This window comes from Panulirus ornatus, chromosome 19, assembly GCF_036320965.1.
Source record: "Panulirus ornatus isolate Po-2019 chromosome 19, ASM3632096v1, whole genome shotgun sequence".
In the NCBI taxonomy this organism is placed as follows: Eukaryota; Metazoa; Arthropoda; class Malacostraca; order Decapoda; family Palinuridae; genus Panulirus; species Panulirus ornatus.
Window position 1 is genome coordinate 64,203,159 of NC_092242.1, and position 12,254 is coordinate 64,215,412.

At 45.9% G+C, this 12,254-nt stretch overlaps 1 protein-coding gene across 3 annotated transcripts in view; it reads right to left on the reverse strand.

Moving 5' to 3' along the window:
* The window catches only part of LOC139755603 (battenin-like), a 45,281-nt gene that overhangs the window by 13,950 nt on the left and 19,077 nt on the right, over positions 1–12,254 (reverse strand). For all 3 annotated transcript variants that reach the window (XM_071674139.1, XM_071674141.1, XM_071674140.1), the window contains exon 2: positions 4,697–5,161. In XM_071674139.1, coding sequence (XP_071530240.1) covers positions 4,697–4,814 — 118 coding nt within the window. In that variant the 5' untranslated portion in view covers positions 4,815–5,161. The remainder of the gene's footprint in view (positions 1–4,696; positions 5,162–12,254) is intronic.

The following is a 12,254-nucleotide window of genomic DNA, read 5'->3' on the forward strand; positions in this document are numbered from 1 at the left end:
CAACTGCTTGCTATTAAATATATGGAAATGACCCATTGGCTGTGATCACCCTTTTCTCTTAAAATGACTCAAGAATCCTTTACTTTCAAGTCATGGACTGTAAATTTCGGGAGACGCACACAATCCTTTCTCCTGGAAATATAAGAACGATGCGTACCTAAGAGTGGTGGGGCGCGACCTCAGAAGTGTCACCGTGGTTACATATGACAGCTTATGTTACAATCTTTTATCAAGGTTGCTATAACTCGAGACGTACTGGTTGTAGTCTAATATTTCAAAGTAGTGATATCTTGAAGAGTACAAGTTTGGTCTTAATCAGAGTGCTGCCGGTTTTGAGATCTATTGCTGGCAGTAACTTATTCATGAGTTTGCCTTTAACATCTAAATTTCTTAATTATCTATGTATTTCAGAATGAAAAAATTCAGTCTCATTACCAACAACAAGATCAAAGCTGCATGCAAGCAAAACTGAAGTCCACGGTTTTAGAAATAGAAGCCGAATCGACACAGAACAGTTTCAACATAAAATGAAAGAACACACTGTTTACTGTCAGGGGAAACATCGCATTTCTGATGATAAAAGTAAAGAAACAAAATAAACAGTGGTGACGCTAGGCCTGTGGGTCCAGTGCCAACATTTCCCGCCTCCTGTTGGCACAAGTCAGTGCGAAGTTTTGTTTCTACCTCTTTTTCTTATCTCATATACTCAGCAAAACGTTGAATTATATCTAAAATAATTGTACGTTGGATCTGACTTTCTATAAACGTCAGATTATTTACGTATTTACACTGGATTATGTTATTATTTCGGTCACTACTCCCAGCGAAGTGTCTGCGTTTCCCAGACCTTATAAGAAGACCTTGGCACCCGCGGTATATGTGGAGACCAGCCACAAGGGGACTGACCGTTACGACGCCGACTTTACTCACACAGCGAAACCGTGGAATTCTCTGACGCCTAAAGTCTTGCCCTATTCCTATGACTTTACTTACCTTCAGAAGTTGTGGATACAAAGTTGTGGTTTCGGTGCATTACACATGACAGCTAGAGAATCGACGTGAGTAGATGTGGCCTTTCTTCGTCTGTTCCTGGCGCTACTCCGCTAATGCAAGAAACGACGAAACGTACACAACACACATGTATATATATATATATATATATATATATATATATATATATATATATATATATGTATGCGTGTGTGTGTGTGTGTGTGTGTGTGTGTGTGTGTGTGTGTGTGTGTGTGTGTGTGTGTGTGTGAGTGAGCAATTCTTATAGACTGCTTTATCAGGCTGACTGAGAAAACCAACGCGCAATACTGGGATGGCACAAGGTCTTGCAAAATTCAAGATAAAAAGTAAAGTCTCTCCTCGTCTACGGAGAGTTGTAGGAAATTCAATGCTACGTAATGCCCCAGGAACCGGTTGGACGAGGGGGATTCACAACTGGTTATTTTGAGTCTTCACTGACGGCGTAATTCTGGATCAGGATTGAGGTATAATGTAATGGAAGGATTATGAAGTGAAGGAAGGGAAGTCTATCCAAATGATGAGGTATGAACTTTCTTAGATTATGATGTACACGCTTGATGAAAGTATTTCTAATCTGCATACATTAAATATTAAAAGGTGAAGTAGAAATATGAGAAGACGCAGCTCCCGACAGCTCTTAAAGTTTATGTAGAACATATGTTCATCAGCCCTAGTCAGAAAAACAGTAAATGTGGGGCAAGCTATGATGGCACAGCCTAGCCATAGAGTCACAAGTAAGAGAAGGATGCGCAGACACTTCATGAACAGCTGGCAAAGTGAGAGGAAATATAAAATGTCATAAAAAAAGATAAGAGAAGCTTATCGTGCACTTCTGTCAACAGATTGTTGTGTGCTGATGTCTGTATTCCTGGAACTGAACGTGGTAAGCGGAAAGGTGCTAGCTAACCACAACACAATACGATTCGTGTTTGTGTGTGCGTATGTGTCATCACCTACGTGTGTATAAGGAGGGAGGCATTCTAACTATCCTGGGATCCCACGAGTCATATGGATTGTCCTGTACAGGGAGGGAGTCCTAACAACCTTGGGTCGCCATAAACCTTCTCAACCAAACAGCTTGTCAGACCTCTGTATTCTGTCCACATTCGCACTATCATATGTGGGTGTGTGTCTGTATATGTAACTGCACAATTGCATTTTACTGAGCGAGAGTAATACACTCATGGGGGCTCCATCTAGTGTGCGTGTGTGTGTGTGTAACTAACAAAGTACACCTGTCAGTGTAATTGTCTCGCCACTTCCGCCTTCACAGAACCGCCATGTTTACACAACATCAAGGAATGGTTTATGAAGTTCCGAGACGTGGCCTCACACGGAGTTGCAGCTACAGCGTTTGCCATAATATCATACTCGAGGATCGTGTTGTCATGCGTACTCATCAAAAGGTTTAAACAGGTGCTAGCTAATGTTATATTTCGAATTGATATTTTCATACGTTATGCTAATTACTTCGATGAACGAGAGATGGCGACTGGTTGACGAGGTTGTGACGAATAACACCATCAATAGAAACGGGATATAAATTTCGCTGAGAACAACCAAGTAAGTTTTCTGTAGCCCATACGGACTGGTTAAAAGCTTTAACGGCAGAACAAATCAATAGTTCATGTACGTCGCGAACCAGTCATCCGAGACCTCCTCCCTGATACAGAGTGCTGTAGATAAGAACGCTGCTTATGTTCTCCAATCAAGATTGCGTGTCTGTGAACCGAAGTTCGGAAAAAAAAAAAAAAGAATGGCGTATGGATACAACTTTAGTTGAACTTCCTTTGTCGCGATGAACGGGTCCACAGCTATATACGGTACAAACACACTTGACAAACCAATCAAAACAATATTAAGATGTCGCTGGAATAAGGAAAACTTAAGGGAGTGGAAATAGGCAAAGGTCATATCTGTCTATACAAGAAACGCTGAACTATATATACCAGTCTCCCTGAGGAGTGTGGCCCGCAAGGTAATGGAAAGGAAAACCAGATGGACGACTTCTTGTAGAGGGTAAATCACCAGAGACAACACGATCTCGGGGAAAGGAGGCCATGTGTAGCGAACCTCTCAAACTTCCACGAAAGAGTAAGCTCTGTTTTAAGACATATGGGAAGACCTGGTGGGTTGTTTGTATTCTAACTGCCATAAAGCATTTGACGCTGCACCGCGTGGGAGGATGATTAGATGGCTGGACCACCAGGCAGGAAGAAAGTGAAAGAAGACATAGTGAATGCGGAACTTTCGCGCTGTAGCGGTCATTGTCGCCAAGGATCGAGCGCAAAGGTCCGAATCCTTGTTGCGGAAAATCCTTCTTCGTACAGTAAAAATAGGTACACACACACAAACACACACACACATTTACAGGCTTCCATGGTGTGGTGGTAAGCAGCGCTGACCCTGATTTAGGTATGGGCCTACCCAGGTTCGAATCCTGAGCGTAGCAGTCAGACTACAGCCAACCCAGCTGTCTATCCTTCCGTTGGAGAAAGTCGATAGGTGGGTCACTGGCTTAGGCTGGTGTGTGTGTGTGTGTGTGTGTGCAGACAAGAATAACGATATAAGTAAACAAGCTTATAAGACGGGGCAAAACAAGTGTAACACACAAATACTAATCACACACACACACACACACACACACACACACATGAGCGAGTTAAAAGCCTAGGACTCCTCCGCACCGTACAAATAGCCAATCACAGTGTACAACAGATGTATCTTTTGACGGGCAATTGACAGAAAATAGGTCGTGAGACCTCTTAAGAATGTCCTTGAAGCTATTCCGTGAAGAGGAAGCGTACGCACAGTATCATATGACCAACCAAGTGAGACTTTGAACCACCAACTGTATCTTATTACTCACTCACCATCCGACCCTCACCACACACACACACACACCTACCCTTACGCTCTAGCCTCGCGTGTACACATTCGAATTTACAACACTTGCCAGCACTCACCTACACGCTCGCTCATGGCCTTCGGTCTTCATATCATTCATAAAAACATGAAAAAAAAAAAATGCCAAAGTTTGCCGTTCCAGTAAGGTCTGTTCATCAACGGGGCAAGGGACTGGTATTTATCACTGGGGAGATAACATGTTTTAGATACGAGTTAGCATGATATCGGTAACCCTCTGGTCTTCTTGAACGTGTAATGTAGGATTAAAAGTTTCTACCGGGCTAGTGGCGGCAACAGGGGCCGTTCACTGCGACGGCCGCCCAACTCCTCTACCAGACGTACGACATCGACCGAAATCATAAACACATTCACGAACTTCTTACCGGGACCAATCTAAGGATCTGTAACAACACACCATATTCAAGGACGGCTTAGATGAATAATGTACAGAACGTATTAGGAATGCAATGTAGGTCTGACTCTATGGCACATGCAAGAACGTGCTTGCATACACACGATTCTTTGTGTACAAGTAACGGGAAAAGACAACCAGGACACCAATTAACTCCAACAGAGCGCAAGGGAAGTCGTCTTCATCGAGTGCTATGTTGAGCGAGATGAATTCCGGGGAAAGAAGGTAATCTCATTATCACCTACCTACACTAAACATCTGAAGCTCAAAGCCAACATCATACCAATGTTAAAAAAAAAGTTCCTAACGTTAACATGAACCAGTTCTGGGCAAGGAGAGAGGCACCTGCGTTCTTTTTGATGTTCACGACGGGGAGTCGACATGGTTCTTGTTGGTGCAGGAGACGCTGGCGGTGGTCGTGGTTCTTCCCCAGCAGCGGTTCCTCGTGGGGGCCAGGGGCCATCTCTGACCTCCGGGCCTGTGGCCAAGGACAAGGACGTGGGCCAAGTGGGTCTAGGCCAGGAGGACAATATTAGGTACTTGAGAGGGAATGCTTAGTTCCGGTGAGTGTGTATGTGTTGGCTGTGCTGGTAGAGGGAAAGCGAGGTTAGATGTGGATACGAGGAGGAACCTGGCGTACGGGGATGAAGGATCGGTGTCGGGACGCGAGGAAGTGAAAGAGGAAATCTGAGATGGGGGGGCCCGTGTACCACAGGGCCTTACGGCAGGGGAGACGTTGCAACCATGCCTACGCTCTGCCGGGGGTTCGACACCCTGCACTTCATGCGGACGCAGAGGTTCGTGATGATTCTGCAAAAAAGATATTGATATCGTTACACAATACAGGTATGACGTGTCTGGTGTCCTGCTCACAACCGTCCTGACTATTATATCCATTTTCTACATCTTAAAAGTCCCGTTGAAGACAAAGCACTTCGCCTCATTCGAGGGCGAAACGTTTGGCCACGAGTGTATATCCATTACTACGACTGAAATTAAACGAATCACGTCTTTACGTAGTTCGTCAGATCAAGGTAATCATAGCCTTTGGTAATTTTGAATACTTTCATGAGGCTATTTCGAGATTTTTAATTTAACTTTTATATTCCAAATTTTGACGAGAGAAAGGCCAAAGCAGTTAGATTCTTACATACTTGAGCGAAAGTAAATTCAGAAACAATCTACCCAAGTAAGGTAACAAAGTATCACTACTTTGTTATGTACCGACTCTGGTTAGTGTGTATATTTGTTTGCGAGAGAAACATAAAGGTGGCGCCACAAGAGAAGGAAAGAAGCCACCTCAGCCACAGGAGAAGCCGTCCAACAACGACCAGTTCTAGGACGATCGTGCGTATATATATATATATACACAAATGACCAGTTGGCTAAACCAATAGCAGTACAGAACACAAATACCCCAGACCATTAGCAGCCCAGAATACAAATACACTCGACCAATAGCAACCCAGAACACAATCATAGCAGATCGACGGTAGCCCAGAACCCAGCAACCCTAAAATCGAACGCACGTTATAACGAACGAACGCTGGACCAACGTCAGCCCAGAGTACAAACACTTTGAAATCCACAGCGTCCTAGATTCGACCAGGTCCCACGTTACTGTGTGCCCCTATTGACTTAGGCGTCCGACTGTCGCTTACTGTGTAGTCTGGCACCTTTCGTGCGACGGTGCGACAACCCAGTACGACGGTACGACCCTTGGGCCACGAAGGTACGACCCTTCAATACGAAACAACGACGTTTAAGAACGATACTACCCTCGAGTACGACCCGAGGTATGTGGGTCAAGCCTCTTACCCTGTCCTGACCTGACCCATTTAAAAGGTCAGTTCAAAAGTCAGGCATGCCATCAAAAAACCCCAAGTATGACACCACGTTTCTACACAACCACACGCGTTAAGGCCGATCAGACCATCACACTGGCCTAGCCACAACGTGACACTCCACCTGACGGACCCCCTACATCACAGTGGTATACACACACACACACACACAGGCGTTAGGACTCTCCTCACGACGGATCCCCTGACGTATCAAAACACCACAGCAAACCTGATATAAATACGACTTGTACACTCGGGTCTGTATCTCGTATACTTACATACAATATCTTACTTTACTAAGCGTAAGCCTGATATGTGTGTGAGTGTGTGTGTGTGCGTGTGTGAACAGAGGAGTAAACATCCAGTACGTATATACAGTGTCAGAAGACGGGGAAACACGAGTGTAAAAAATTCTCCCCGCAACATACGAACTATAATCACACACACACACACACACACACACACCGTTAAGTGCATCACTTGTAGCACAGGTACAACCCTCGCCGGTGGATAACACAAAACCCTTCAGGGATGTTTACAAGATTTAACACTTCACATTTCACTCCTTCAACTCCGGAGTGACGGGGACAATGGAGAGGTTTGCCTTCACGCGGCTCAGGACATATCAATACCAATCGTCTAGGAATTTTTTGTGTGTACACTCTGTATAACTCGTAGAAACATGTGCTGTATCTACACACACACACACACACATATATATACAAATTTTGCTTTCGAAAAATGAAAATTGATAATAGTCATTCGAATCGCGTGTTCGAAATACCTATATACACTCTCTCTCTCTCTCTCTCTCTCTCTCTCTCTCTCAAACATCGACCAGTTCGATGAAGCTACAGCCAGGAAGGTCAGGTTTCACAGAAGTCCATCAGGACAAGAATATCCTATTGTGATCAGCGGGTGTGGTGGTGGTCAGCGGGTGTGGTGGTGGTCAGCGGGTGTGGTGGTGGTCAGCGGGTGTGGGGATGGTGGTGGTGGTTGCGGGTGGTGTGGTGGCTGAAATAATAATACAGGACTTTAGGCCTTGGGGACCGACTGGCCGGATAATCCCATCCCACTGACCAGTTATCTCTGGCGGCCCCCGAGTCCTGGCTGACGGTACAAAACGGTAGGAAAAAAAAAGAAAAAAACAATTATCATTTCGAGGCTAGCGTTAACTGCCAGTGTGGTAGACTGCCAGTGTGGTAGAGTGCCGGAGAGCAAGCTAATCGGCAGGATTGTAATAACCTTTGGCTTACACGGACGTTTATAACACTACAACAGAAAGAGAGAGAGAGAGAGAGAGAGAGAGAGAGAGAGAGAGAGAGAGAGAGAGAGAGAGAGAGAGAGAGAGAGAGAGAATGGTAGTTGAGGCGAGCGTTCCCACACAAGCAATTCGCAGCCCTGTGCTCAGGCTCAGGGTAGGGGGCAGCAGCCCACACAAACGTCCCCAGACGCGAAAGCTACACCAGCTTCGCTGCCGTGTGGTGGTGACCTCCGCCCAGCCCAGCCCAGCCACGGACGAGGCACAACAGATCTGCCAACATAAGTCGCCAAAAGACCCCCCTCAACATACCTCGCCAACAGACCCCCCTCATCATACGTCGCCAACAGACCCCCATCAACATACGTCGCCAACAGACCTGGGAAGTATGGAGTTTGCGTGACAAGGCCACTTGAGACGCAGTACCTCAACTCCACTAATTTCAACATCAACAAGATCACACGAGGACAAGTGATCGTCAAGGTTTTCATGATGACATTCGACACAGATTTTCTTTTTTTCTCTCTAAATACATTGGACTGTATCATAACAGTTTCATTAAACCATTAATTTCTTTCTTATTCAGTGAATTCACCTCAGTTATCAGTAGATGTCCCTAATAACCAGGCTGGAACTGAAGCACGAGAGGCTTTCACGAAGATATTAAGTTTAAAAACAAAAACAAAATAGAGGCATCTAAACGGATCAGATTCTCCAGTGTCTTTGAAGAGCATTATGAGGGAGAAGGTTCGAGTCCTAGATTATCTCGTGATTGCGTCTGCATTATATTGAAGGAGTTTGTCGAAAATATAAAGGATAAGAGAAAAAATATAATTCCCCTTGAGCACGACGGTACGACCCTTGAGCACGACGGTACGACCCTTGAGCACGATGATACTATCCTCCTTCAGGTACAACAGCTTGGCCTCTGGTTGCACTATAGTGCTCAAGGCTCGTACCGTCGTGCTCAAGGGTCGTACCGTCGTGTTCAAGGGTCGTACCGTCGTGCTCCAGGTCTGATCATCGCCGAAGACTTCCACTGTTCACCTCTGGATGACGCCCTAAACTCGGGTCAATTTGAGAGGTTGAAAAAAATCGTTTTCTAGGAGGAAAAATGGTTATAGGTAATGGCAGTTTGTGGGTGGAGGAATTTGGAGGGCAGTTTATTAGCCACTTGGAGGGCAGTTTATTGGCCAGTAGACACAGAGTCTGTCTGTGACTCCGGTAAACGTATTTACCAATCTGTCGTATTTGCACACGTCATTCATTCGTACTATCCTCCTCTCATTTACCTACGACTGATTTTTGGACGTGATATTTTTTTACTTTTTTTTTTTGTCTGGGGCAGGGCTAGCGCGTAGCGCTCACCGCACCTCTTGTTCCCCGAACGATGCCAATTTTCTCCCACAGTCACGAGGAGATTGTGTGATCTATCAGTCTCGAGGCTGTGAAGTGGACCCGCACCCAACTTGTACCAAGGTAAAACCGCAGACAAAAAAAGAAAACATGGAAACAAAACAAAAAAAAAAAACTCAGCTTTGTAAGAAACAAAGAAAATTCTTCCTGGTGCCCCGACGCACGAACAAAAACCAAAAACACATCTGCTGTGGTGGACAACCAACAACCAGGCGATGCTGTAGTTTCGCACGGGTATTGCAACATTCCAAGGGAATGTCTCTATAGCCTATAATTACGACCCGACCTTCTAAGCCAAGACCTACGCAGAGAGATATATACAAACGGGCGCCCCTGACACTCAACACCGCGAACAACAGCTCAACGCGGTGTGGCGGAGGACTCGAGAATCCTCCTCCTCCTCCTCAACACCCGTGAAGAAAAAGGAGTCGAAACATTCTTCGTTCGGTGTCTTTAAGTCTGATGGTGATGGATGGCTGCCTTTAAAGACCCAACCAGCTGCCAGGCTTACAATTTAAAATGTAACGATGTAACCAGCGGGAAGTGATAGACAACTGGAGATGCTCACACATCCGGGAGGAGGACACACGGTTGAGGGTCAGCCTTTTGTGACCTCTAGTCTTGACCTCGTCACGATGGTTCGAGTTACCATCGCTCGGGAGAAAGTTTGGAAGTGCTGAAGGAAACCCAGGGATAAACTTTGGAACAATGAAAGTAAACTATAAGGTTAATCTCTGAGGGGAAGGGAAGGTGGTGCTATTTTAAAGTAAACAGTAATCTCTGGGGGTGCTATTCTAAAGTAAACTGTAATCTCTGGGGGTGCTATTTTAAAGTAAAGTAATCTCGGGGGTGCTATTTTAAAGTAAACCCAAAGTTAATTTCTATGGGGGTGGTGATGAGTAGGCTAGGCTGGTGGTTGACGTGGAGGGAGGACAGTGGGTAGCGAAGCACCAGCTACACAGCATTTAAGTCAATGACCTTAAATGTCTCAGTCAAGGATTTTCTTTAAAAGGTAATTTTAGGTCCTTGTGTTGACGTAGTTCTGTACACACCATGAAACACTTTAAAGACCCGTAGGGTAAGAGGAGGATGGATGGTCGTGAGAGAAGGAAGTGTACGATGTGTAATCGATGGTACAACGAGTCGCTATCGTACTTTGGTGGAGTCGTACGACGATGGGTCGCAATGTATAATCATGCAGGAACACACTACGTGTCGTAAGTTCATATGGCGTCGTGTACTGACCACGAATGCTTTAGCACTCAGTCTCCCGTCGCTCCTGTTTTATCACCGTCTGTCTACTGACCTACACCGTCCGCAATCCTATTCAAGAGGCCTGCGAACGCGTCTGGCGGCCATAATACCATCAACCCAGGTCGGCCAGGAAGCCCTTCGCCTCCCCGAGCCAAGTACACACTGGGGTGTAAGTATCCTCCCAGTGTGTTGCATCACGTATCTTAATGTTATTATCACCTCTGCGTCTCGCAGTTCGCGAGGCGAGGGACACAAGAAGGTCGTCTTAAACTAACAACATTACGTACACTCGTGTTGCGTGAGATCTTTTTTTTTTTTTTTTACACGCTTGATCGTCTGCAATAGCAGATGAAAGAAACTTGTTAGCATATTCACTTTCATTAATTTTTTTTTTTGACGTGAGCGAGATCAAAGCAGGTCAGTAATATGCAGGTGATACAGGCAATGGTGGTGAAGAATTCATCAAACCCAGCTACCTTTGTTTTGTCCAAGCATAATACAGCATCAGTATTCAAGACAATGTTACTACATTTAGTTTCATGGAGCAACAAGACCCTTGCAATATTTTCCACAATTTATGGTGGACGGTCCTTAGTATCTGTAAATGCATTTACCTACGATGCTTTTTGGGATTTCCCTTCATCTTTCTTATATCTGATCTGGTTTCGAAGTATTGCTCAAAATCTGACTGATCTCTGCATTGCTTAAATTTGGTCGATGGATCTGTTCCACTTGACGTATGCGAGCCAATAATTTCGACGGTAACCCACGGGTCAATTTTCTGTTTAAGCTGCATCTCCCTGAAGGACGCTAAATTGTTCCCCCTTAAAAAAAGATAATAATTTGTCTTGAAGTTCACCCAATGTCGTCGACCATGGCAACGGACCAGTTCACTGCTCACCGAGACACCTGACGAAGCTTTCCTGGCTGAAGTGTTCCTTAGATCGAGGCCGAGCAGGTTTCGAGTTTGCTGGTCTGAACTCTCGTGACCTTGCACGATAAGACCATAAGGTCACCGAGTCTAATCCTAGTTAAGACCTGAGTGACACATCATCTCATGATCAGATACGATGATCCAGTCCAGAATTGGGGGTTCAGACGAGACGCACACTTGGTTGGTCCCACTATCAACTGTTTATCAATGGTTTACGACCCGACATTGGTTCGAAGTGACGCAAGGCGTTCCCAGGAGCCTTCCCAGTTGATGTCCCACTTGGTATTCGTTGATGTCACCCAGCACAGTACATCCCTACTCTGGGGTACCACTGCCTTGACTCAGCACGCGACTTGAACTGTTCACAGATGTCATTCTGCTCCGGCGGACGAGAGCCGACACGCGTTAGGCTGGGACGAGTCTTGCGCAGGAGGAGGATCCCTGCCCAACCAGTCTCTAGGTCGTCCTTGGATAGATACGAGCGGGATGACTGCCAAATCGTTCATGATGAGCACATATACACCCACCCACACATACACCGCCGCCGCAGGTGGGTTACGATCGCCTCGGCGAATTATGTTTCCTGGTGAGTCGACTTCAGTGTCGCCAACAAGGGTGGTGGTGCCACGTTTCTATCGCATCCTTAACTACTGTCCACGTCTTCTTTGCGATCAGTTCCATCTCGCTCCAGGAGTAGTAGGCTACGGGAGCGACGAGGTGGAGAAGTGGAGCCTCTCGCGCTGGAAGCTGATCCAGATCACCTTCAGGTGGTCGGGTGTGTTGCGGGGGGGACGTCCGTCCTCACCTGTGACACGGTCCACATCCTGTTCAGGAAGGGTTGGGCGCGTCTCCACTGGTGCTGTGGTCATCACATTTCCAGCCTCAGCCCACGGACGGACAGCACGTCATTCTGATTACCCTCGTGCGGAGGTTCTTCAACCAGTCCATCATCAGTCCCACATCACCAACAGGGCACTAGTGTAACCTATGATGGGGTCGGGGTTCCCCCTTTGTTACGTCACCATCATCATAAACAGATGTGGTAACGTCACAAAAGTATGATACGTGTCCACTGTCACACATGTACCAGGAGATAGCTTTTCTACTTCATCAAATACCTTCGAAGTACCTTCGTCACATTGTTACGATGAGATGGTTTCACACACACACACACACCCACACACACACACACAC